This window comes from Arabidopsis lyrata (genome assembly GCF_000004255.2).
Source record: "Arabidopsis lyrata subsp. lyrata unplaced genomic scaffold ARALYscaffold_7, whole genome shotgun sequence".
NCBI classification, from domain to species: Eukaryota; Viridiplantae; Streptophyta; class Magnoliopsida; order Brassicales; family Brassicaceae; genus Arabidopsis; species Arabidopsis lyrata.
In genome coordinates this window covers 13,366,142-13,393,650 of record NW_003302549.1, presented here as the reverse complement: position 1 = coordinate 13,393,650, position 27,509 = coordinate 13,366,142, and the positions used below count along the sequence as shown (strand labels likewise).

Below are 27,509 nucleotides of genomic sequence, written 5' to 3'. Positions count from 1 at the left end.
TTATCTGATTGAAGTCTCTTATGAAATTAAAATAATCCATCAAGAAAATCAGAAAAAAAAAATACAAATAAGATCCCAAATATCTGAAACAATTAATTAAACTAATGCCAAAAGCAGTACTTGAAAGTTGAAACAACATAATTTCCAAATTAAAAAAAAAAAAAAAAAGCAAATAACAAAGGGTTTTCTCTTTATATCACCAATAACTAGATTAACCAAATTCCATCAGAACATTACGATACTAAGTTCTGTGTGACCTTTTGGAAGTTCTTTTAGCTTGGTCACTGCCGCTTCTATCTCTAACTTGTTACTTAGAGAAATCGACGCTGGTTGGATTTTCATAGTCATGACCACTGTTCCTTGCGTTATCAATCGTGAAGCTAAAGCAAACTCTTCTTTAGAACCGCTAAAGTTAAACAGCCATACAGTATGTACACGGAAGTGACCGTTGGGAAACGGTTTTGTCTCTTCCCAAAACTTCCTCTTTGTTCTTCCCATGGGAGTCTCACCTTCTTTCCTGGGGACATTGCTATTCTATATATATACAAAAAAAAAAGGAATATACAATATCACTTACAGACCAACGTTGATAACCATAATGTCTATTTCAATCATAACACATGAAATTTTAACGTACCTTAAATAAAATCTCGAGTTCTTGCATTTCGTCGGGCCATGCAGCTAAAACTTCTTTGAGCATATCTACCTCTTTGGTATTCGTTAAGTCTATACTCACTGACATTGATGCGTAGAACTTCATATATTCACTGGGTTCACTCATCATGACTTCATGCCCAATGCTTGTTTTGTCCTTAGATTCATATATATGTCAAAATATCAAACTAAGTGTTAATATCATAAATATATTCTCTATCAAAATAAAATTGCAAGCAAAAGAAATATATACCTGATCAGGAGGGCATGATATGTAATAGCTGGTGTGAGGATATAATTGTCCAGTTGCCCAATAGTTTCGATTAAACTGGAGGTTAGGGTTTGCAATGACAAATTTCTCTATCTCACACGAGAGAGATTTGACGGTCAGGATCTCAAGACTGGGTGTAGCCACTTCAATTCCATCAATTTGAGAACAACATGATAAGCACAAGAACTTTAAGTTGCGGTTCTCAATTTTCAGAGGACCACTTTGTTTGTGGCAGTGAAGGTCTACAACGAGCACTTCCAGAGAAGGGCAAGACATGAGGACCACATTAAAGACTTCAATCTCGGCGAAAACGGCAATGAGTTTTAGCTTCTTTAGATTCCAGCAGTTGTCGAAACCATGTGGATCTTTTAAGGTATACCTACCAAGATGGAGTGATTTGAGGTTTGGATGGGAAAATGACTTTGGAGGCAAGTCAAGTGTCAAAATTGAGTTTGGTACGAAAGGGCCAAAACAGTTTATAAGTGTGAGATGCTTGACATGTTTCACATGAATCAATGATCGAATCCACGCCTCGACCATCCCATCTACACATTGGTGTGCGAAATGGTAGATTGTAAATCGTTCGAAATTGCCACTGTGATCGTTTATAACCTACAAGGGCAAAGAGTGATTTCGGATATTTGAAAATGATAAACATAAAGATATCACTTTATTATATATGTATAAATCCGTTGGAATCTTTTAGGACACAAGCTGGAGCAGTTTTCTTACAATTGAATTGCAAATAATTATGTAGAAAATTGTAATTTACAACACATTTAATTAGTCTGTATACAAGTCAACTGCAAATTACAGGCGTATCTTTTGTGTATGCAAGTATTTATTCTAGATTTAATAAGCCAAGAGATCAATTAGATTTCCTATTCACTACAATGATGGCAAATTTACTGTATATATATACTCAATTTCTAATGTATGTATTTCCCATAAAATTTGAAAATATAGCCTATTCGCACCAAATACCGTTAAGGCGTTAACCTCATAAACGCGCGAATTTTAAAATAAAACATATATTCATTGTTTATCTAAAACAATGAAAAACCGAGATCCTTTATTAATGATTCATGGGTAATCTTAGGGTTTTGTAATATCTCAACCTAGAACATCAGTTTATTTCCAGATCTATTTATTTATTTGTGAAAATGTTTTATCCAAAAAGTTGTAAAGAGAAAATTTTGAGTAAAGAAATGGACCTTTGTCATCCATCCAGCGGCATAAGGACTAAAATCGATGAAAAGATATCTGGATATCTTTATATATCGCATGTCCATAAAGATCTCAGACGTCTCCTTCCACACATCCCCCCATCTCTTTGATAGAACACTTGTTCTAACAACTTCTTTTGTAGACAGGCTCGATAAGATCTTAAGCAATAGATCTTTGGAGAGTGTGTTGATTCGATCATCAATATTGACCGCATCAACAAGGTCACCTTTACCTCGTGCATCAGAATATGATAACGATATCTCCATGGATTAGATTACTAAAGAAGGAGATAGATTCTTTTGTGAAGAAGAGAAACAAGAAAAAAGAGAGAATGCTTTTAGACTTGAGATGCTTCACATGTTTGAGTAAAGCAAGAAGAGAAATGGAGGTTTATGCTTGATGTAGTTAATTACGAGGAGACAAAAAAAGATTATTTATAGACAGAAAATATATGGGGTTGTTGTCAAAATTAAATTTAACCCTTATTTTTTAAATTTTCACAAGGAAAATTTGACGTTTTTACCAAAAATAAATTTGACTTTATTTTCCTTTAAAATTCAAAAAACTGGCCAATAAATAAAAATAAAAATCAATGTTTTCCTTCTTTACACAACATTTTACCACATAAAACAGATCCGCCAAATAAAGTAAAAGAAGAAGTAAATCTGCAAAATACAAAAGCAAAACTGCAAATAATTTCGGTAAGTGCAAATTGGAATTACAAAATTAGATGGTTACATTATAAGAAAGGCATAAAGAGATTTTTAATTAAAATAACAATTTAGAAAACAATTATCCCAACTTGCACTATAAACCAAAAATATTCCAACAAATTTTGTTTTCTTATAACTAAAATAATTTTATCTCAACAGTTACTTTTAAAAGTTCAATACAAACGGATATAAAACTAATGGTACCTAACTTTGTGAGTAAGTTAATGATTAGTTTTTTCCAATGAAAATTATCGAGAAATATTTTCCTTTCTTTATGATACATGCATCAAGAGATTTATTCCGTGAGTTAGAAAAACATTTACATATACACATAGTCAAATGATACACGTCATGTGTTCACGAAGAAGACCCACAGTTTTTTAATTAAGAAGGTTAATAGAAAAAAATTCTAAATTTAGGGTAACTGTCCGGTCTTTGCAGAGACTAACCCTAAAGATATTAAGAGGTTCTCAGTTTGATTAGCTTGTGTTACACACTCCTTGTTTGAAGTATTTCAAAATTACGGATTATAAGGGTGAATATGATGATAGCAAATTCTTCGATTTTAAAGATATGCCTAACTTAGAGGGGGCGGATATTATTTCGACATACCCTGATATCGTTAAGTTTGTAAGATCGATCACATCCGTCAAGCGGCTGTCATTATGCGTAAGAGTCAATGCCGAAGAGGTAATCTGTTTCCATCCGTCAAGCGGTTCTTGAGGTTGAATCCTTCCGTCATTGTGTGCAGACTTTATATCCTGAGGGTATTTTCTTCAAACAGATTAAACATCTGAAGCTATGTCCACGTGATTCAAATTGATCAAAGCTACTTTTCCGGTTACTTAAAGATTCTCCTAATTTACGAGAGCTCGAAGTCTCTCTGAATGATGTAATTAAGTTTCTTCGATATCGACCTATTCTTTTGATTTGATTTAGTGTAGTACTTAGGCCAAGCTTCTATGATTGATCTCAGGATCATACAAAAACTTGTGTGGATCCACCAGTTTGCTGGGAGAATCAACTGAATTGTATTCCTTAATGTTTGTTTTCGAGTCTCGAAACTTTCAAGTGGAAAGGGATACATGGATCGCCAAAGGTGATGGATTTGGCAAAATATATCTTGAGAAATACTCGTTGCTTAAAGACTGTGACAATCTTATTTCAGTCTGCCCTAGAGACAGAGAATGAGCTTGAGATAATAATCCAGGAGTTGTTACTTTCTTTTCGAGGTTCAATAACTCATAGTACTATAATGTTTTAATTTATATGTTAGGACTTATAGTTATGTGATCAAAGATGTAACACATCAAGAATAGTTGGCAACAATAAGTGTATGAAATTTATGCTTCATTGTATAAACTAAGGAAAATAAACTGTATATATGTTCTTTGGTCAAGGTGTTTTTGCAGTCTGAAACTCTTACACGACTTTGAGCTATTTCTAGATTCAAGATCCTTAACTACTGTCCTAAGTTTACTAAATTGATTCTGCGATAGAGATGGGAAGATTTTTTCCAGATGCTCAGAGAGCAGCGAGACGTTTTGCTTCCATTCATTCATGCTCAAAGGAAGATCGTCCAAGAGAGAAGAACACGAGAAGAGGAAAAAGCTGAACGAGGACGAGATCGTGAGCTAGTGCTCGAAGTTTCTCATCGGTGGAGCTAGTGCAATGGATAATTTCATGGCCCTAGTTAAGCATACTCGACTTTGTTTATATATAGGTAATTGAAGATTTTATTAGGTTTTTTTTCGGTTCCTCTTGTTTTATTATTCCTCGCCTCTGTTCTTCTTGGAGTCATTGTTTTCTATTTTAAGAGTCAGTGTTTATGTCAATAATTAGAGAATATTGGTTAAAACCCATAAAAATAAACTAACGAAACTTGGAGATTATGAAGATATGTACAAGATTACGAAGTTGCCTATGATTTACTCGTGAAGGTACTATTATTTCTTCCAACTAAAATTGTTGTAAGCACAAGTATTTTATCGAACCGATCAGAGTTTCTTTGGATGTGGTTGCCTAAACTTGAGTACGATAATACCGATTATTCAGCCTCTGAAGAACAGAGGTTACATAGTTTTATCAATTTGGATATGCAATTACATAGAGCTCCCATCATAAAAAGCTTGCGTCTCAAGTTTAGCGAGGTGAGATCAATTAAGCCTGAATTAGGCTAGATTTGGAGACGACTCTCTGATTTAAGTATGCCACGTGGCTTTAATTTCTTGATTAAGTATAAGTGTGTTGACATGGCAGATTGAGAGAGATTTTGATGACTTGATGTGGAAACATTGAGAGGTCACAATGAGATTTAAGTTTTAAACTACTCTCAGAAATTTCTAGTGTAACCATTCTGTCTTTTGCGATTCGACCCCGTATATACTACCGCAAATTCACGGTGTCCTTGTTTTCTTATTCTAACGGGTTATTACTCATGTCTGACACATCCACCCACTGTTTGTTACAATTTGACTCTTTCCCACCTTTGTTGTGTTACATAACTGCTTCCTGTTTCACGGAAGACTTAGTCCTTTGAAACGTCCGATGTAGTTATTTTAATGAAGTCATAGCCCACATTTAGTTTTTCTCCCTTCTTGGATCTTATCATTGAGACCTCAATGCCAAATTGTCACTTCATTCCACTACAAGAAAAACTTACATTCTTAGCGCGGAAAAAGTGCTATCATAGGTAATACATAGCGAAATAACAACTGCTATGATTGTGGCAGCTATGGTAGATACCCCACCTACAATAGCATTAATTTTGTCTGCTATAGTATGTTCATCTACAATAGCACTTTTTTAATGTCTTTATTTATTGTTTCATAGCAATAATCGAATGCCATTACTACCTTTAATAGCATATTTTCTTGACGCTCATAAGTTTTATGATAGCGTTATTATTACGTGCTACTGTTTGGTCTGTGCTATTGTTTGGTCTGTCTTATATGTGATAAACATCCAAAACATACATATACATCATATCATAAACCAAACATCAATTCATACATAAATCAAATATGAATCCAATACCTAAACTAATATCCTTACGTCTAATTACCATTGTTGCCATTAGAGATAATAAGACGACTAATAACATCATACAAATAGCTTACTTTGTCTTCTAGATCACTGACTCGGTTCTTCAAGTAAGTTAACTCTTCTTCAACGGTTGGTATTGTAGGTTTTCGCTTAGCCACTCTTCGAAAAAGACTTCTACGGTTTTTGTCTATTACGGCATCGTCTATGACACTATCCTCAACTACCAACTCTGTTAGAAATAACAAAACAAACATTTCAAATCAGAAATATGCACAAAACAAACATTCATATATTGACTACAGAATTGAATCATTTTAATCGCATCACATAATAATAAAGCCAAAACAATAACATATATTTGTTCACCTGAATATGCAGCTTGCGAGTCAGTCATATCATCAATCTTAGAAGAGACTAAGTCATCGATTTTTGTTGGTGTCTCTTTCTTAATTACCAAATCCTTTATACTTTCACTTTCTTTAAGGTCAGAGAATTCAAAACCATAACATGTATCCAACATCGGTGATTCATATACATAGTCCGGAAACCATTTACTTAAATGAGGAGGTTCTGATAATCAATTGAAACAAAACATATTAGGTTTGATACAAATGATTAACATGTACAGATTTAGCAAGAGCATAAGAGAAAAGAGTACTTACCAGAAAATTCTGAATCATAAAGATCATTATCTGAAGTGTTCTGCACAAAAGTACCCAAATTTAAAAGCTACATAAGGACACCAAGTAATAAAACATTTGCTTACCTCTGTTTTCATTTCATCTCTGAATTTTTTCTCTTGAAAATGAGCTGAATATGAAAAAAGCAAATATCCATAATATTCAATTGATATGCTAAGTTGACTATATCATACAAATTGGTGTGATGCCTCTTACCGTGAAGATGCGACAAGTAGTCTCTTTCGTTGTTATGCACCTTTAGACAGATTTTACATTCGTAACTTCACAATATAAAACACACGAAAGAAAACAACAATCAAATTAGTCACACCAGATTCAATAATGATCCATAACTAAGTTCAATAATGAACTAAATGTAATAAGCTGTACATAACGCCAAACAATGTCAAGAAACAAGCAAACCAATAATGAGGCAATTCGTCGAACACCTGGAGGGCATGAAATCATCATCAGTTTACACAACAAAAACCATTCTAAGGAATCAGGTAGAGACGCACAATAGTTTTGTGAATTCAATCTTTCCAAAACTCAGATTCGACAATAGTATAATCAGAGCCGAAACTATTACTTACAACTATATTTGGATGGGAGAGATTTTTGAGAAGCTTAACTTCTTCTTCAAGCTCCTGAATTTAGCACCAACACCTGAGTTTTATCTTTGGAAGATCTGAGAAACAAAAAACACAAAGCACAACACTAATTTGTATATGAAATTTCGTTTTGTTGAAAAGTGAACCCTAATTTGAATCCGTCAAATATCAAAATTATCGTTATCCCTTGTTTGAAACCAGTTTCAATTTCGATAAGACCAAATAAGGACAACTAACGGTAAAGGAAAACCTAATCAAGGTATATATTGGTGATTTCGTACCTTAAACTGAAGATTGAATCCTAATTTGAACGACATAGATAAAAATTCAGCTGCCGAAGCTTAAAACTATCGACGGAAAGGTAGAGGCCGTCGGAGATCGAGATTATCGCCGGCGAAGGATGAGGCAGTGGTCGTCGTCTTTGCAGAGAGAGGGATGATATGTCGGAGAAATCTAAAGAGATGAGAAAAGTTGCAGAGAGAGAGAGAGAGAGAGAGGCAAGGGAGATCGAATGAAAGAACATAATGGAGAAGAAGATTGGAGGAGAAGAGGATCGAAGATGGTGAGAGTGAGAGAGTTTTTTTTTTTTGTTCAAAGTTTTGTTTTTTTTTTCTCTCTCTCTATCCAATTGAAAAGGAAAAGTCACCGTCTGTTTTTCTTAAGTGTTAGGATCGATGAAAAAATTGGCTCTAATAGTTCCCGCTTAGTTAAATTTCGGCATAGCATTTATAAAATGCTATAATAGAGTATTCCAATCCGACGTAGTCTTTTTCATAGCAAAATCGAAAATCGTGCTATGTTTAAGTGCTATCAATGTAACCTTTTTTTTGTAGTGTTCGATGACTTCACATTTCACTTGAATTCATCTATGTTGCTCACTTAACAATGTACTTTCAATTTTCCCCTTTGTTACTAAGTTTTAGAAATCAAGCTCACCTTGTAATTTGTATTTCGGTTATCTTCAAGCTTCAATCCTGAGTTGTCACTGCATTCCTAAAGATTCTGAATCAGTGTCTAAATCTGTCTCAGCAAATTTATCATAGCATATTTTAGCAGCTACAAAAGTCAACATCATCAAAATATACTAAAAATGTCTCTATTGATGGTTGAATTTTAGCTCACTTGATCTAGCATTTTCAGGACAGCCATAGATTCAACAATATAGGCGAAGAGACAATAGAGATGGTCAGAAAATGCAAAGTTTCTTGTAACGGAGGCTAGATGCGCGATTTCGAATCATGCGATCTATTATGGTGACGGTCGAGTCTTATGTTTGAAATTGTTTAGGAGAAGGCATGCAATGGTTCGTCTTAGTCCGTAGGCTATAAAATAAGCAATCTCTTCCATATCCAACCTTTAATATGATACAAAAAACAAGGAATCTCTAACTTTCAAAATTTTGTTTTCATGCGAAGAATTCATTGGTATTAATGTTTTAGTATCCAGAACTTGATTAATTTTTTTAATAAGAGTAACGAAATGGGTTTGAATACACATGCTTTATTAGAGTAGTTAAAATCTCTTAGGCCCAAACCACCTTCTTCTTTCGAGAATGTGACAGTGTACCAGGTAACTCTTGCTGAGTGATGACCCTTTTACTGAGCTTGACAGAGGAAGGAGCTTCATAGAGAATGTAGAAAAGATATACATTTCTTTGGATAAACAAAAGTAATACACCATAAAATGGTTAGCCCAGATATAACCGAGTTAGAAGCTATAAACGTCCATTTGTGAGAAATAAGAATGCCCTTTATGGAGACATTTTTTTCATTCGATTACACAAATGGTTACTTGATTAATATATCCTATGTAGATGCCATTTGCTATCTCTTGTGCACATATATAATTATTGGACCAATTCTCTATTCCATTTATTAAGACCTTGTTTTAAAGTAACATAATAAAGGCAATATTTATTGTAAAATCAAGTCAATGTAATGTTTTAATTTGATTTCTATTATAAAGATCTAATCAGTTTTAGATATTTCTTGGACCACCATAAAAGATTACATGCCCGCCACCACTAGGATCTCGCGTGTCTATCACTCGATATCCCGATTGCTGTCAGAAAAGACTTCAAGATAGTCCAAATTGCGGTCTATGTTATAATTATCGTCGAATATGGCTATCTGTTCGATATATGCATCATACCTGATATTTTGAATTGGGAAATATCCATATCCCATTTGAGGACTCGGCAGTGATGCGGTGTATACTTCTCCACCCCACTCGACAAAATCTCCAAAGCTTTGTTGAAACCTACGTTCCGGCCAAAGTCCAATTTCTACTGGCTTGACACCATATTGATACCACCAACCATATTTTGTGTCCTGTTACCAGAAAATAATAGGTAAATTAAGACATCACGTTTATATTTGTCGAACTTTTGAATGGTTAGTCGCACTCCTAATTATTCACAACCGAATTTTCTTATTCTTATATAATAAATAGTGTAGTATTTGTCAGCAAATAGTAGTATTAAGAAAGAGAAAAACCTTGACTATACTGAACTTTCCATAGTTACTTGTCTTAATTAGCACCACGAATAGACGGTGGCAGCGCCATACCAAGTGGAAAGTCATGACGAATGACTATTATTCCATCGTCGCAGTTGTTATTGTAACATGATTTTCCACCTGACTGTTCCATTAATGTTAATTAGTTCATATATACTCCCTCCGTCTTACAAGGATGAATGTTTTAGAAAAAAATTTGTCCCACAAAGATAGAAATTTTGGGTTTCCAATGTCAAATTTAATACAGTTTACCTATTTTACCTTCATTAAACAACAATAAATAATATATTCTTTAAATTGTATTAAATGATTTAATGTCATTATACATTATTTCTTATAAATGTGAAATTTCTAAAAAAATCTATCTTTGTGGGACGGAGGAAGTATATTTTAAAAAATATTTACTAGCATAATGTGACTGACTCACAGATGTAAAGACGAAAGTCCGAGGTTGCATGTCCTTGTACAATACTGGATTTACCTGAATTAATAAATAATATTTGTGTTGTTTACCTGTTTAAACCCCTCTTTTGAGCATATATAAGCCACCCTTTTTAGCTTTTTGTCTTTTCCTCTTTGTTTCCTTACGTCAAAACCATGATTGGCTCCATACTTTCTGTAAGCTTTATATGCAGACTCATCAGAACTAAACTCCATTCCAAGATAGAGTTCATATTTCTTGTCATTTTCATTGTTTGCCTCTACAACATCAACATCTTCAGTCTGAACAGAATCCTCGTTGTTGCCTAGTTTCTCTTCTTCATCGAAATCACTGAACAAAGTATCTTCATCACTGAGTGAAGCATCTTTTTCCTTTGCTAAAAAATCATCTGAATTCTGACTTAAGAAAAAGGGTTCACCTGAGACTTGCAAACTAGATCCATCCTGACTAGCGGGAACAGTTTCTTCACCACTTAAATGTCTGCTCTCCATTGGAACTATCTAGCAAAATACAAGCACCAGTCAAATTTTTAACATATAGATATAGCAACATCATCAAAATTAAGCAACAATAACAACAATATCATAGCAATAGGAGACATGAAACATCATCAATAGGAGACATACAGATAAATAGGAGACATGAAACATCATCAATACGTGGGTCACCATTAAAACCACAGAGCGTATGATCGGAATTAAGAAACTTAGTAATACTAGTTATCTCGCATCTGCGGGATATGCCTTCAATGTTTTCTTCATAACTTGAGATTGGGTGATCGGAATTAAGAAATTCCAGTTGGAGGTGAAACTAGACTCTTTGAGCTTTCCATAGACACCAAACTAGTTAAATTTGAATATCGGAAAGGTTTTCAAAAGTGGCCCGTAATCAGTGTGAAAACTGGTGTTATCTCGGGATATGCCGTCAGTGTTTTCTTCATAACTTGAGATTGGCTGATCGGAATTAAGAAATTCCAGTTGGAATTTCTAATTTGTGACAAGAACGTGATCCAAAAACATCCATTCAAACTTCAAAGAGAATAAAAAAAAAGTATGGCAACGTACCGATGCAAAACGTAACTCGAACCCGTAAATGACGTTAAGAATATTACTTGATTTAAAATCGTCGAAGAAGAGGCGAAACTTGGAATCGGAGTTAAAATCGATGGAAATTGATTTTGGCTAACGAAGAAGATGAAGCAGAAGAACTAGACGGCGTTAATCAATTAGTCTATCTTTTTTTTTTTAATATTCTTTTAATTTTTTTTTTTAAAATCTTTTGTATTAGTAATGACATGGCAAATCTATTGGTTATTATCTGTTTGGTGAATTTAGAGGTCCATCACAAGGGTAAACCTAAATATCGTTCAGGCTGAGAAAGGAACAAAAGTAGTTAGCTCTCCTTAATTCAAGAGCGTTGACCAAAATGCTTTTTGGAAAGACTTATTAATAAACATAAATTAATCAATGACATTTAATAAAATGGATTCAACTGTCAACAAATAAACATATTAATACAATTGATTTTAATATCTCAACATTTCCTGAGAGACTTATATGTTAACATATTAATCAATAAACTTATACGAAACCGTTTTATATCACTTATGTAAACAACATTCTTCTGGAATGACTCTTTTGAATTTTAATTTAAGCTGTTGACAAAAAAAAAAAATTCTATCATTAAACCTCTTTAACTTAATAATTGATAAATTAATAATTAATATAAATTAATATTTTTTTTCTGTTTCGAGTCGGACTAGTATAAATAACATTTGAGATAATTCACAAAATAGTAAAATAATAATTTTTTGATAGCCATGTTTAAATGTATAGTTTCATTAATATTTTTGAAATTAATAAGTGTATAAACTTAGAAATGATGTAAGAAAATTCAATGGACTACGATTAAATTGTTGTTTTTTCTATTTGCATTAATTATTGTTAAAGTTTAATTTAAATATTTATTATATTAAAAACTATCTTGACGATGTCTTAGTGCGAGTGAGGCAAAAAAAGTGTAGAAAATAAACGAGACACACAATTTGTTAACGAAGTTTAGTTTTTTCTACTCACATGGATCATGTCCAGTATTCGAATTCACTAGAATGAGAAAGCAACAACCAATTTTCAAACACGTAAATCAAGCACACCTCTATTTTCTATTACATGATCTCTTTATGATAAACTAATCATAAGCTAACACTCTCCCTGAGTTTAGACTTGAAGCCAAAATCTCCAAAACATATATGTCACACACGTACCTCAACACAAACACATCAATGACACCAAGACTCCAACGCTTTATATATCACACAAGCACATTCGATCTCTCGAGATCTCACCAATAGAATTTTCTGTTTTTCTTTATGCATGCACAAGCTCCCTCCTCTACAACGTGCCGAACTCCTCCTTATATAACATACATGATTTTCTAATCACTTGGAAAAAGAGTTTCTAAATTTCATAATAAAAAGTTTTACTTTTTGCCATTTTCTTCATCTCGTCAAGTAAATTTCCTCTTTACTAATACGTTTTATTTGTCTTCAAATTATAAAGTATTACTTTTTTTTTACTTAACAGATGCTCGTATATCTCAGTATTTAAGCTTCATCAGCAATTATGCATCTCAGCTTCATGTATCACTTGTTGTACTACTTTCTGTATTAACATGTACTACGTCGCGACTAATACAAAACACTCAAACGACTGCATCAACAATGTCTTCTACACATGAAATTTGCTTTCTATCTTTTGCGCCTTACTTATTCAGCCTCCTCGATCCTATCTAATAAACTTTCATATTTCGTCCTTCGATATCACTCAATTCTCTCTACCTTTCTCTTTCTTATCTTTGCACTCTCATGTTGATAAAAATGGAACCGATAATCCCAGTGGTATATATGGATGTTTTTGATGTGTTACATCTTTGCTCATAACATCTTTTGTACTCCGTTCTAAATTTGTTCCTCAAAATATTATATATATATATATATATATATATATATATCGTAGGATTATATGTTGCTAGGATATACACGCACTTCGAGAAAGGGGCAAAACATGAGGACTATGTCAAAGACCCAATCTGATTGAAGTCTCTTATGAGAACCCACAAGATCATCAAATGCAGTACAAATGAAAATAATCCATCAAGAAAATCAGATAAAATACAAATTAGGTCCCAAATATCTGAAACAATTAATTAAACAAATGCCAAAAGCAGTACTTGTAAGTTGAAACAACAGAATTTCCAACAAAAAAAAAAGAAAGCAAATAACAAAGGGTTTTCTCTTTATGTCACCAAGAGCTAGATTAAACCAAATTCCATCAGAACATTACGATACTAAGTTCTGTGTGACCTTTTGGAAGTTCTTTTAGCTTGGTCACTGCCGCTTCTATCTCTAACTTGTTACTTAGAGAAATCGACGCTGGTTGGATTTTCATAGTCATGACCACTGTTCCTTGCGTTATCAATCGTGAAGCTAAAGCAAACTCTTCTTTAGAACCGCTAAAGTTAAACAGCCATACAGTATGTACACGGAAGTGACCGTTGGGAAACGGTTTTGTCTCTTCCCAAAACTTCCTCTTTGTTCTTCCCATGGGAGTCTCACCTTCTTTCCTGGGGACATTGCTATTCTATATATATACAAAAAAAAAAGGAATATACAATATCACTTACAGACCAACGTTGATAACCATAATGTCTATTTCAATCATAACACATGAAATTTTAACGTACCTTAAATAAAATCTCGAGTTCTTGCATTTCGTCGGGCCATGCAGCTAAAACTTCTTTGAGCATATCTACCTCTTTGGTATTCGTTAAGTCTATACTCACTGACATTGATGCGTAGAACTTCATATATTCACTGGGTTCACTCATCATGACTTCATGCCCAATGCTTGTTTTGTCCTTAGATTCATATATATGTCAAAATATCAAACTAAGTGTTAATATCATAAATATATTTTCTATCAAAATAAAATTGCAAGCAAAAGAAATATATACCTGATCAGGAGGGCATGCTATGTAATAGCTGGTGTGAGGATATAATTGTCCAGTTGCCCAATAGTTTCGATTAAACTGGAAGTTAGGGTTTGCAATGACAAATTTCTCTATCTCACACGAGAGAGATTTGACGGTCAGGATCTCAAGACTGGGTGTAGCCACTTCAATTCCATCAATTTGAGAACATGATAAGAACAAGAACTTTAAGTTGCGATTCTCAATTTTCAGAGGACCACTTTGTTTGTGGCAGTGAAGGTCTACAACGAGCACTTCCAGAGAAGGGCAAGACATGAGGACCACATTAAAGACTTCAATCTCGGCGAAAACGGCAATGAGTTTTAGCTGCTTTATATTCCAGCAGTTGTCGAAACCATGTGGATCTTTTAAGGTATACCTACCAAGATGGAGTGATTTGAGGTTTGGATGGGAAAATGACTTTGGAGGCAAGTCAAGTGTCAAAATGGAGGTTACTAAGAAAGGACGAAAACAGTTTACAAGCGTGAGATCCTTGACATGTTTCACATGAATCAACGATCGAATCCACGCCTCGACCATCCCATATCCACATTGGTATGCGAAATGGTAGATTGTAAATCGTTCAAAATTGCCACTGTGATCGTTTATAACCTACAAGGGCAAAGAGTGATTTAGGATATTTGAAAATGATAAACATAAAGATATCACTTTATTATATATGTATAAATCCGTTGGAATCTTGGACCACTTTTCTTAAAATTGAATTGCAAATAATTATGTAGAAAATTGTAATTTACAACACATTTAATTAGTCTGTATACAAGTCAATTGCAAATTACAGGTGTATCTTTTGTGTATGCATGTATTTATTCTAGATGGAATAAGGCAAGAGATCAATTAGATTTCCAACTCACTACTATGATGGCAAATTTACTGTATATACTCAATTACTAATGTATGTATTGATCATAAAATTTGAAAGTATAGCCTATTCGCGCCAAATACCGTTAAGGCGTTAACCTTTCTCTTTCATAAACGCGCGAAATTTAAAATAACATGTATTCATTGGTTATCTAAAATTTGATTTTCCACTTCAACAATGAACAAACGAGATCCTTTATTACTGATATATGTATATTTGTATTCCCAGATCTATTTGTATATTTGTGAAAAACATTTATCCAAAAAGTTGTAAAGAGAAAATTTTGAGTAAAGAAATGGACCTTTGTGAGCCATCCAGCGGCATAAGGACTAAAATCGATGGAAAGATATCTGGATATCGTTATATATCGCATGTCCATAAAGATCTCAGACGTCTCCTTCCACACATCCCCCCATCTCTTTGATAGAACACTTGTTCTAACAACTTCTTTTGTAGACAGGCTCGATAAGATCTTAAGCAATAGATCTTTGGAGAGTGTGCTGATTCGATCATCGGTATTGACCGCATCAACAAGGTCATCTTTACCTCGTGTATCAGAAGATGATAATGATGATATCTCCATGGATTAGATCACTAAAGAAGGAGATGGATTCTTTTGTGAAGAAGAGAAACACGAAAAAGAGAGAATGCTTTTAGACTTGAGATGCTTCACATGTATGAGTAAAGCAAGAAGAGAAATGGAGGTTGATGCTTGATGTAGTTAATTACGAGGAGACGAAACAAAAGATTATATAGAGACAGAAAATATTTGGGGTTGTTGTCAAAATGAAATTTAACCCTTATTTTTTAAATTTTCACAAGGACAATTTGACGTTTTTACCAATAAAAATTTTGACTTTATTTTCCTTTAAAATTAAAAAAACTGGAGAAAAAAATCAATATTTTCCTTCTTTACACAACATTTACCACATAAAACAGATCCGCCAAATAAATAAAGAGAAGAAGTAAATCTGCAAAATACAAAAGCAAAACTGCAAATAATTTCGGTAAGTGGAAATTTGGAATTACAAAATTAGATAGTTACATTATAAGAAAGGCATAAAGAGATGTTTTAATTAAAATAACAATTTAGAAAACAATTTTCCCAACTTCCACTATAAAACAAAAATATTCCAACAAATTTTGTTTTCTTATAACTAAAATATTTTTATCTCAACAGTTACTTTTAAAAGTTCAATACAAACAGATACTGTATAAAACTAATTATGGTACCTAACTTTGTGTGTCAGTAAATGATTAGCTTTTTTAATGAAAATTATCGAGAAATAATTTCCTTTCTTTCTGATACATGCATCAAGGGATTTATTGCGTGAGTTAAATGATACAAGTCACGTGATCACGAAGAAGACCCACAATTTTTTAATTAAGAAGGTTAATAGAAAAAAAATTCTAAATTTTTGAAATAACTGCCCTAAGCAAGGCCTTAGTAAAGAAAACTCGCCTTTCTTTAAAAACTTTGCTTCAGCGCCTTCTTTCCAGTTGCACTGTTCTTGAGGATCTATTTCTAGAACGTTTAGAGATTTAGGGTAAGTGTCTGGTCTTTCCAGAGACTAACCCTAAAAATATTAAGAGGTTCTCAGTTTTATGTGCTTGTGTTACACACTCCTTTGAAGCATTTCAAAATTATGGATTATAAGGGTAAATATGAAACTGATGGTTATGCCTAACTTAGAGGAGGCGGATATTAGTTCGACATACGCTGATATGGTTAAGTTTGTTAGATCATCACATCCGTCAAGCGGCTTTCATTATGCGTAAGAGTCAATGCAGAAGAGGTAATTTGTTTCCATCCATCTATCAATCTCATTTTAGAACAATACGTTTTCTTGAGGTTGAATCCTTCGTCATTGTGTGCAGGCTTTATATCCTGAGGGTATTTTCTTCAACCAGCTTAAAAATCTGAAGCTATGTCCACGTGATTCAAATTGGTCAAAGCTACTTGTCCGGTTACTTAAAGATTCTCCTAATTTAAATACGAGGGCTCGAAGTCTCTCTGTATGATGGAAGTTTCTTCGATATCGACCTATTCTTTTGATTTGATTTGCTTTAGTATTTAGGCCATGCTTCTATGATTGATCTCAGGATCATACAAAAACTTGTGTGGATCCAACAGTTTGCTGGGAGAATCAACTGAATTGTGTTCCTAAATGTTTGTTGTCGAGTCTCGAAACTTTCAAATACATGGATCGCCAAAAGTGATGGATTTGGCAAAATATATTTTGAGAAATGCTCGTTGCTTAAAGACTGCGACAATCTTATTTCAGTCTGCTCTAGAGACAGATCCAGGAGTTTGTTACTTTCTTTTCGAGGTTCAACAACTCATACTACTATAATGTTTTCATTTATATGTTAGGACTTATAGTTATGTGATCAAAGATGTAACACATCAAGAATAGTTGGCAACAATAAGTGTATGAAATTTATGCTTCATTGTATAAACCAAGGACAATAAACTGTATATAAGTTCTTTTGTCAAGGTGTTTTTGCAGTCTGAAACTCTTACACGACTTTGAGCTATTTCTAGATTCAAGATCCTTAACTACTGTCCTAAGTTTACTAAATTGATTATGCGAAAGAGATAGGAAGATGTTTTCCAGATGCTGAGAGAGCAGCGAGACGTTTTGCCTCCATTCATTCGTGCTCAAAGGAAGATCGTCCACTCCAAGAGAGAGTAACACGAAAAGAGGAAGCTGAACGAGGACGAGATCGTGAGATAGTGCTCGAAGTTTCTCATCGGTGGAACTAGTGCAATGGATAATTTTCATGGCCCTAGTTAAGCATACTCGACTTTGTTTATATATAGGTAATTGAAGATCTTATTAGGTTTTTTTTTTCGGTTCCTCTTGTTTTATTTGTTCTTCTTGGAGTCATTGTTTTCTATTTTAAGAATTAAGAGTCAGTGTTTATGTCAACAATTAGAGAATATTGGTTAAAACCAATAAAAATAAACTAACGAAACTTGGAGATTATGAAGATATGTACAAGATTAGTAAGTTGCCTATGATTTACTCGTGAAGGTACTATTATTTCTTCCAAGTAAAATTGTTGTAAGCACAAGTATTTTATCGAACCGATCGGAGTTCTTTGGATGTGGTTGCCTAAACTTGAATACGATAATACCGATTATTCAGCCTCTGAAGAACAGAGGTTACAGAGTTTTATCAATTTTGATATGCAATTACATAGAGCTCCCGCCATAAAAAGCTTATGTCTCAAGTTTAGCCAGGTGAGATCAATTCAGCCTGAAGATATCAAATTGTGGACTGTATTTGCTGTTTCTCGCTGCTTCGGTCAGTAAACCATCAACCTTTTTCCTTTTTAATGTATGGAGAATCCTACTAAACTACCGAGTAGTTTGTATATCTGCAAATCGCTAGTGATTTTGAATCTTATAGACGAGATTCTTGTGGATGTTCCTCCTATGGCTTATCTGCCCTTCTTAAAATATTTGCTCCTTGAAAAGGTGACTTACAAAGATTCAAATTCTCTTCACCAACTTCTTTCTAATTGCCCTGTTCTCAAGAATCTAGTCGTGGAACTGGATGAATATAACTATTTTGGAACGTTAAGTGTAATGGTCCCGTCTTTGCAGAGACTAACCCTAAAGATATCTTGGTGAATATTTAAATGAGCTGGTGATAAATACTCCTTATCTGAAATATTTCAAAATTAGAGATTATCTTGATGATGATAGCTACTCCTACTACTTTAAAGATATACCTAAGTTAGAGGAGACGGATATTGACTCGACATACCCTGATATCGAAAAGTTAGTTAGCTCTACCACATAAGTCAAGCAGCTTTCATTATGCGTAAGGGTCAACATCGAAGAGGTAGTTTATTTCAATCCATCTATCAATCTCATTTTATAACACTGACTAAACCATTCATTCGTGAGGTTGAAATTTTCGTCATCGGTCCAGGCTTTATATCGTGAGGGTATTGTCTTCAAACAACTTGAACATTTGAAGCTATGTCCATGTGATTCAAATTGGTCAAAGTTTCTTTCACGGTTACTCGAGATCGACTTGAATGAGGTAAGTTTTTTGATATAATCCTTTTGGTTTTGTTTATTTTACAATAATTAACGTTCAAGCCTCATTCTCATGTGCTAATACGTCATATGGCACCAATCATATGGTACTTTATTTTTAGATTAACCATGATACGTACACAAAATTTGGTTTAAAAGATTTCAAAAATATTGTGTTTTTTTTCTCGTCTTATTACATCATTTTAAGCTAATCCTATTATGATAATAATTAACTAGCTCCATCATATATGAACAGTTCTCACGAACAACGATTCTACAGCGCAGTTCTCCTCGTCGCACTCGGATCTTCAGCTGTCGGTTCTTCATGTACGACATCTCCGCGACATGATCTTCCTGTAATATTCTGACCACTACGAATGGTTCTACACGCGGCACTTTGGATGTCCGGTAAACTTTGCACTATTACTCTACAAGAAACTGCGTTCTTTAGGAGTTGAAATCCAGACCTTGTGTAGTAATATTAATGAACTCTTGGTCAACCACTGCTTTAGACCAAGGGGACTTCCACAAAAATTATTGGGTTTTAGTTTTTACTTTTATGAATTCAAACATACGTATAAAATTGACAATCTTTTAAATGAAGTAATTTATTTAATTTGGTACACTTCAAACAAAAGGAATTAAATCATTTATAAGAGTAACAAGATTTAAAACGGACAATTTCTTTGAGCCAATGAACAAAGAAATATTCCGGTTTGTGGGTACGTACATCACGTAAGATAGGGCCCAAACTATTTATGTAATTTAATTCTCTTCTGATGCTTCCGAACACGCATTGAACACGACATCATTTACGATCTTCTCAAAAAAACGACGTCGTTTTGAAAAAATTTATGGGGTATTTAAGTACACCTAGGGTTAGAAGAGAAAATAGGTTACATTGTTTTCCAGAGAGAAAAAAGAGGCAATTTCAATGGATAAAATAGAGTAGGCTGCAAAATTCACAAGTAGGAAGCAAACGAGATCAAATCCGACTCTAAATTGGGAATTTTTGTTGTTAGGTACTACTTTTTCGTCGAAAAATTGAGGTAAGTTGATGTACTTATGGGTTTTACTTAAACGGAGAAATGGAGTGAAACATTAATTTGATTCACATGAAAACTTTAATTAACTTTGAGTAGACTTATAGAATATATGAAATATAAAGGATTTGTGGAGATATGTTTATTCATGATTAACATAAATATGGTATTAATTATGCGCATTTTCGATTAAATTTTTGGAGATGATGTTCAGTAAGACCCACATTTTTTGTAAAAATTTCCTTTACTATTAACCGTAAAGAAAATAAATTAAGAGGATAAACATGTTTCTAAGCCTTAGTGAAAGCGTATAACTCGATTCTCTCTATATAAGATTTCATATATCAATATTTTCTTTCTTTCCTATGTATTATTATACCTTGTCTTATTTCTTGCTTGTTTTGTGACTTTTCTTCTAGGTTACTTACTTGAACAGAACCCAAAATTTGTAATTTTCAACTCAGTGTGTATGTCAATGATAAAATAATCATGGAGATTGTAAGATATGGATAAGATCAGATAATTCCCATGATGAATTGCTCGTTGAGATACATCAACTTTTGTTTCTCCCAACAAAAGTTGATGTAAGCACGAGTATTGTATCGAAGGGATGGAAGTTTCTTTCGATGTTCGTGACTAAGCTTGATATAAGCCAACCAAATCCAAATAAACTTTCATCGTTTCCATAAAATATTCGTGTTTACAACTCACTGATCTTGTAGGGAGATACATTAGTACCTTCACTAGCAATTCATCAGGCAACTCACTGATCTTGTCTATATCTTACAATCTTTATGATTCTTTTATCATTGACATAAACACCGACTTTAATTAAGAATACAAATTCTGGGTTTTGTTCAAGTAACCAAGAAGAAATGCCACAAAACAAACAAGAAATAAAATCTTATACAGAGGAACGAAAGAAAATCTTAAATGATCAAATCTTATATAGATAAGCGAGTCATATGCTTCGTTAAGGCTAGGCGGGCCAACAAACATGGTTATCCCTTTAATTAAATTTATTTCTGGTTAAAGGAAATTTTTAAAAACTGTGGGCCTTATTGAACATGAGTTCCGGAAAATTATTTGAAAATGCTCATAGTTGATGTTGTAGAAATAGGCTTTGTAACTCCGGAAAATAACGAATGTGAACTTGGATAATGATTGAATCGCGCACGTGAGCACTTTCCTTAAAGAGTATTTCGACCCTTATCAAGCCTTGGGTTACACGAAATCCCTTGTAGGATAAGACAATCAAAGTTCTCTCTTGTTCTAGGCTAAGATACAAGAGAAACAAATAGAGATTATGTGTTTTGTTTATGTGTTTATCACCAAAGATTCTTTCAATCTTTGATCTTGTGAAACTCTCGTGCTCTGTACTTCTCTCTCTGTTTGACACAAGAGAAACAGAGTTTTATAGTGATCAACGGTCTTCACGTACGTTTGCAACCGTACGTTTAATATAATAACCGTTTGTACCAAAAGGTGCGATGGTTGGTGAATAACCGTCGATGTACGTACACTAACCGTCGATGTACGTACACTTAAATATCCAACATTCGTGAATAACCGACGATGTACGTACACTTAAATATCCAACATTCCTCCCCCATTTAAGTGTAATCTTTGATTCACAAAATTAACAACACGTAAACCAAACTCATGCATAAATGTAAATATCGTAACGATTGAATTTACATCTTAGTGATATTACACATTCCAAATGCTCGAGAATCAGGATGTCCTACGGATTGAATCCTTCAACTCATTTTGAGCACATAAAGATAATACACACACGAATTCACTCACTACTCTAAGTGTTTATCCTTGACACTATTATAAGCCATGTGTCCTTATCCATTCATGAGCGTATACAAAGCCAAGTCCAAGCTTCTTGAAGCGGCTACACTTCACACCCATATAGGTAGATCGTTTAATCTTGCACCTGCAAAATGCAATTTTTCAAAAGATCTATTAAGAATAAAACTTCAACCTAATCTTTTCTTGCAGATCCAAGCACTTACTTTGGGATGATATAAATCAGTGCTTCAATCTCTAAGTGTGGGCTTTCCACATTGAATTCAGCCTCTAACGTTGTATTAGAGGGGAATTGGGTATCCCACCATTAGAGATTTCAAATGGACTTTAATCCCATCCCTTTAGCCGACTTGATCACCAAGTCTCTAGCTAATCCTTTTGTCAAGTGATCCGCTAGATTATGTTCAGACCGAATAAATTCTAAAGTAATCACCCCATGAGTGATCAACTCACGTATCCCGCTATGTCTCAAGCCTAGGTGTCGCGACTTACCATTATACACTTGGCTATAGGCCTTAGCCAAAGTAGCTTGACTATCGCAATGGATAGAAATGGGTGGCACTGGTTTCGGCCACAATGGAATCTCGGAGACTAGGTGTCTTAACCATTCCACCTCTCTCCCTGCAGCCGTTAACGCTACAAATTCCGATTCCATAGTAGAATTTGTAATACAAGTTTGTTTATTTGATGCCCATGAAATGGCACCTCCCCCAAGTAGAAACACCCAACCACTTGTAGAAGAATGATTTTCCTCGTTGGTGTTCCAACTTGCATCCGAATATCCTTCTAAGACCGAAGGAAATCCAAAATATGACAAACCATAATTTATGGTTCCTTTCAAGTACTTGAGCACCCGCCTTACAGCTTGCCAATGATGAGTACTAGGATTACTAGTGTATCTACTCAACTTTCCTACCGCAAAAGCTATATCCGGTCTAGTGCTAGTCATGGCATACATTAAGCAACCAATTACTCGTGAGTTTTAAAACCACTTTGCCTTTCCCTTTTATCTTTGTGGTACTTGCGTTTCCCATGTACAACTTTTCTCCACCAGAGCCATGTACGTACATTGAGAACATACTCGCATCAGAACACACATGCTTTGTAGCACCAGTGTCAACCCAACAATCATTGGAGTTTGTCATCATGTTTGCTTCGGAAACGACCGCAACAAACTGATCTTCGACAAGGTTCGCATTACTTGCATCTCCAATCGATGTTCCTTCCTTCTTATGACGGCAGTCCTTGGCCCTATGTCCAAGCTTTCCACAAAGGCGGCAACTTGTCGATGATGCACGACACCGAGATGGATTCATCCATCTACATGTTGTATTAAGGGAATTGGCCTAGAAATCATCGAGAAACGATTCTCATCAAATATTGCATCTCTTGACTCAATTACGGTATGAGCCGCTATAGAATCATTAGGTTCTATGACATAAAACCTATATGTCCTTATAGTCCTTTAGTCCGGAAAGCGGATCAGAGATTGGAAGTAAGCACATCAGTTCGGCCTAGAATCGGTAGATCCTTGCGGATCCGCCAATTCCTTGCCGAGCCGCATCCCCGTCTCAACCAAACCGTTACTCCATAAAAAGCATCCACGATATGAATATGCTCATGAATGACTAAGCCGATCAACGAGCTAATCAAACACCCCGCAATATTCTAGCCCTTAGATCATCCGCACGTCCGGAGATCGTAATCTCCGACACATTACCACGGCTTTACACCCACTTAAGTTGCTTCCTTGTCTCCTCCACACACTCGTTCTCAGCATTCTCCGACACGGTGGGCATTGGCACACTTAGAACGTGCACCACATTTAGCGTTGTGAGGAGAAAGTGCATCTTCTTTTGTCATCTTCTAAAATCAACTACTTCAAACTTATCCAATTTGCCAAACTTTGATGTCATCTCACGCACAGAAACATTAGCCATTGTTCACCGTAAATACTCTTTAAGATTGTTGTAGAAATAGGCTTTGTAACTCCGGGAAGTAACGAATGTGAACTTGGATAATGATTGAATCGCGCACGTGAGCACTTTCCTTAAAGAGTATTTCGACCCTTATCAAGCCTTGGGTTACACAAAATCCCTTGTAGGATAAGACAATCAAAGTTCTCTCTTGTTCTAGGCTAAGATACAAGAGAAACAAATAGAGATTATGTGTTTTGTTTATGTGTTTATCACCAAAGATTCTTTCAATCTTTGATTTTGTGAAACTCTCGTGCTCTGTACTTCTCTCTCTGTTTGATACAAGAGAAACAGAGTTTTATAGTGATCAACGGTCTTCACATACGTTTGCAACCGTACGTTTAATATAATAACCGTTTGTACCAAAAGGTGCGATGGTTGGTGAATAACCGTCGATGTACGTACACTAACCATCGATGTACGTACACTTAAATATCCAACATTCGTGAATAACCGACGATGTACGTACACTTAAATATCACGTACACTTAAATATCCAACAGTTGATACTTGAACAATATTAATGTAAATCTTGAATTAAAATATCTCCACAAGCCTCTATATTCCATTTATTTTATAATCCTACTCAAAATCAACAAATTTTTTCATGTGAATCGAATTAATGTCCCACTCAATTTCTCCGATTTTGTAAAACGACTAATTAACTACGTTAATTTACCTCATTTTCTCGACAAAAAGTAATACCGGACTACAGAAATTCCTGATTTAGAATCGGATTTGATCTCGCTTGCTTCTTAATTGTGAATTTTGCAGAAATAGTGTTCACTCTCTTTTTTCTATTGAAACTGCTTCCTTTTTCTCTCTCGCAACCAAGGTTCCTTATTTTCTCTTCTAACCCTAGCTAGGTGTACTTAAATGCTCCTTTAATTTCGTCAAAAGGACGACGTTATTTTGAGTAGAACATTAATGATGTCATCTTCAAGTCAACCACATGTAATGTGCAAACATATAGAACAAATGTCTAAGTATTTTTAAGGAATAACTTGTCAAATATAAAAATAACTTGTCATATTGAAATGAATAGCATTTTCTTTGTATAAGTAATGTGTTTTAGAAATCAAAAGTGTGTTTATGGAAAAAAAAAAAGCCTTGGATCTGAAAATATATATAACATGTCATCCGAAAAATGTGCATGTCATGTATAATAGATCACAAACTTATACAAAGATTTGTATAAGTTTAGAAAATATAGCCTACTCGCGCCAAATACTGTTAAGATGGTAACCTTTTTCTTTCATAAACACGGGAATTTTAAAATAAAACGTATTCATTGGTTATTTACTTTTATTTTTCCCCTACAAGGCTACAACAATGAACAAATGAAATCATCTATTAATTCATGGGTAATCTTAGAGTTTTGTAATATAACATCAACCTAGGTCATCAGCTTATACCCAGATCTATTTGTTTATTTGTGAAATACTTTTATCCAAAAAGTTGTAAAGAGAAAATTTTGAGCAAAGAAATGCACCTTTGTCATCCATCCAGCTGCATATACTAACATCCATCACAGTATTTCTGGCTTTCGTTATATATTGCATGTCCATAAAAATCTCAGACGATTCCTTCCACACATCCCCCCCCATCGGTTTGATAGAACGCTCGTCGTAACAGCTTCTTAAGTAGACATGCTCGATAAGATCTTAAGCAATAGATCTCTGGAGAGTCTGCTGATTCGATCATCCGTATTGACCTCATCAACAAGGACACCCTTACCTCGTGCATCTGAAGATGATAATGATATCTCCATGGATTAGATCACTAAAGAAGGAGATGGATTCTTTTGTGAAGAAGAGAAACACGAAAAAGAGAGAATGCTTTTAGACTTAAGATGCTTCACATGTATGAGTAAAGCAAGAAGAGAAATGGATCTTTATCTATATATGCTTGATGTAGTTAATTACGAGGAGACACAAAAGATTATTTAAAGACAAATCAAAATATTTAGGTTTTATTGTCTAAATTAAAATTTAGCTCTCTTTTTCTTCCTAAGGACAATTTGACTTTAGTTCTTTACCAAAAAGAAATTTGACTTTATTTTCCCTTTCTATCCAAAAATTGGAAAAGAATATATAAAAATCAATGTTTTCTTTCTTTTCAAATATTTACCACAAAAACAATACCTGCCAAATAAAAAAGAAGTAAAAGTGCAATATAAAAGTAAATAATTTTGGTAAGTGCAGATAGGCATATCAGTTAAGGCGAAAGCTAGCCCGGCCCAGCCCTGAAAATATCGAGTTTGGATTTAAAAATATATGTCCAGAAAAAATCGGATCTTTTAGGCTAAAAGATTTTTTGGGCTTATCCCGGCCGGGCTTGGGCTGGTCCAAAAAATCCCTAAAGAAAACTTTTGACTTTTTGTGTTAATAAATTCATTTTTAAGATTTCTTTTTAATAGATTTGAAAACTCTAAACCTAGTTTTCTAATTGTACCTTACTATAAATTTAAAAACCAAATCTTGGTTATACTACCTAGTTTCAAGTCTTCTGATTTTATTTTTTATTTGGTGTGAGTTTAAACAATTTATTAGATTTTAAACTTTTTCTTTTAAACTAAACTGGGTTGGTGGTTATTTAAATTTCGATTGTCTCGTTCTATACATAGATTTTTTTTTTAAAAGATATTACAAATTATAAGTTGTTTCTTGTTTTCTCGAAAAAAGCTCAAAAAAGCCTGTTAAGGCAGGGCCAGGCTAAAACATGTTTTGCGGGTTTCGGACTTAGCAAGGCCGGCAAGCTAGCCCGATTGACATGCCTAAGTGAAGATGGAATACAAAATTAGGTGCCTCTTTATATCTTATTATATAAAGTATGGTTTGATTGCTCGAGTAATTAACTCAACATACTTAACCGTTAGGTAGTATATTCGAGGTCGATCCATAAGGACCAAATATACTCTAAGAATTTCTGAGACTCGTCCTTAGCTAAAACTAAAGAGGTTGTTTGTTGGGTTTTTCAGATTTGAAAATAAAAATGCAAATAAATTAAACGATTCAACTTTCAAGATTTAAAGACATTGGGCATTAGAGTATTTCAAAAGACAAAGCTATGTCCATGTGATTCAAATTGGGAAAAGTTTCTTTCCCGGTTACTCGAGATGGACTTGAATGAGGTAAGTTTTTCGATAAATCCCTTTTGTTCTCATATTTTACAATAATTAACGTTCAAGCCTAATTCTCATATTTTACCTCAGGATCATAACGATTGTTTTAATCTAGCTTGCTTTAAGAATCAACTAAATTATGTTCCTAAATGTTTTTTGTCGAGTCTCGAAAGGTTCAAGTGGACATGGATATTTGGATTGCAAAAAGAGATAGGTTTTGTTAAAAAATCTTGGGAAATGCTTGTTGCTTACAAACCGGGACAATCTTGTTTAAGTCTACGCCAGGGATGGAGGATAAGCGTGGGTTGTACGAGGAGTTTATGTTTTCTTTTCGAGCATCAACAGCATGAGAATCGGTATTTGATTGAGAATCGGTAGTTTATGTACACAATATAATGTAGGATTCAACTTTCATTGTTATGAACA

The 27,509-nt window shown here is 34.2% G+C and overlaps 3 protein-coding genes and 1 long non-coding RNA gene across 8 annotated transcripts; 2 read left to right on the top strand and 2 right to left on the bottom strand.

Moving 5' to 3' along the window:
* Positions 1–173: 173 nt before the first annotated feature.
* LOC9304304 (putative F-box protein At1g67390) lies at positions 174–15,799 on the bottom strand. 3 transcript variants are annotated; one of them, XM_002868186.2, is made up of 4 exons: positions 15,370–15,796; positions 908–1,537; positions 638–811; positions 174–534 (listed from the first exon to the last, which is right to left on the bottom strand). In XM_002868186.2, exons 1-4 carry the CDS (start codon positions 15,649–15,651, stop codon positions 226–228), a joined length of 1,395 nt encoding a protein of 464 aa, XP_002868232.2. In that variant the 5' UTR covers positions 15,652–15,796; the 3' UTR covers positions 174–225. The 3 variants fall into 3 exon arrangements, with proteins under 3 accessions (XP_002868232.2, XP_020875232.1, XP_002868229.2); XM_021019573.1 differs by lacking the exon at positions 15,370–15,796 and adding an exon at positions 2,140–2,519; XM_002868183.2 differs by lacking the exons at positions 174–534; positions 638–811; positions 908–1,537 and adding exons at positions 13,230–13,797; positions 13,901–14,074; positions 14,171–14,797 and having other exon boundaries at positions 15,370–15,799.
* On the top strand, positions 2,718–27,498 carry LOC110226814 (putative F-box/LRR-repeat protein At4g15060). The gene is given in 10 exon segments (XM_021019572.1): positions 2,718–3,555; positions 3,617–3,757; positions 3,842–4,097; positions 4,763–4,786; positions 4,789–5,015; positions 18,316–18,701; positions 18,703–18,947; positions 19,101–19,126; positions 27,174–27,311; positions 27,313–27,498. Coding segments are annotated over 10 exon segments (1,605 nt in total). The 5' UTR covers positions 2,718–3,438; the 3' UTR covers positions 27,358–27,498.
* LOC9304303 lies at positions 5,836–8,004 on the bottom strand. 3 transcript variants are annotated; one of them, XR_002330731.1, is made up of 3 exons: positions 7,184–8,004; positions 6,277–7,039; positions 5,836–6,139 (listed from the first exon to the last, which is right to left on the bottom strand). XR_002330731.1 is itself a non-coding variant. In XM_021019574.1 (2 exons), the coding sequence occupies exons 1-2, from the start codon at positions 6,428–6,430 to the stop codon at positions 5,922–5,924; spliced, it is 372 nt and encodes a 123-aa protein (XP_020875233.1). In that variant the 5' UTR covers positions 6,431–8,004; the 3' UTR covers positions 5,836–5,921. The 3 variants fall into 3 exon arrangements, 1 of the variants encoding a protein (XP_020875233.1); XR_002330730.1 differs by having other exon boundaries at positions 6,277–7,278; positions 7,483–8,004; XM_021019574.1 differs by having other exon boundaries at positions 6,277–8,004.
* LOC110226815 lies at positions 16,550–17,538 on the top strand. Its single transcript, XR_002330732.1, has 2 exons — positions 16,550–16,864; positions 16,947–17,538. It is a non-coding gene; the product is annotated as an uncharacterized LOC110226815 (long non-coding RNA).
* Positions 27,499–27,509: the final 11 nt, after the last annotated feature.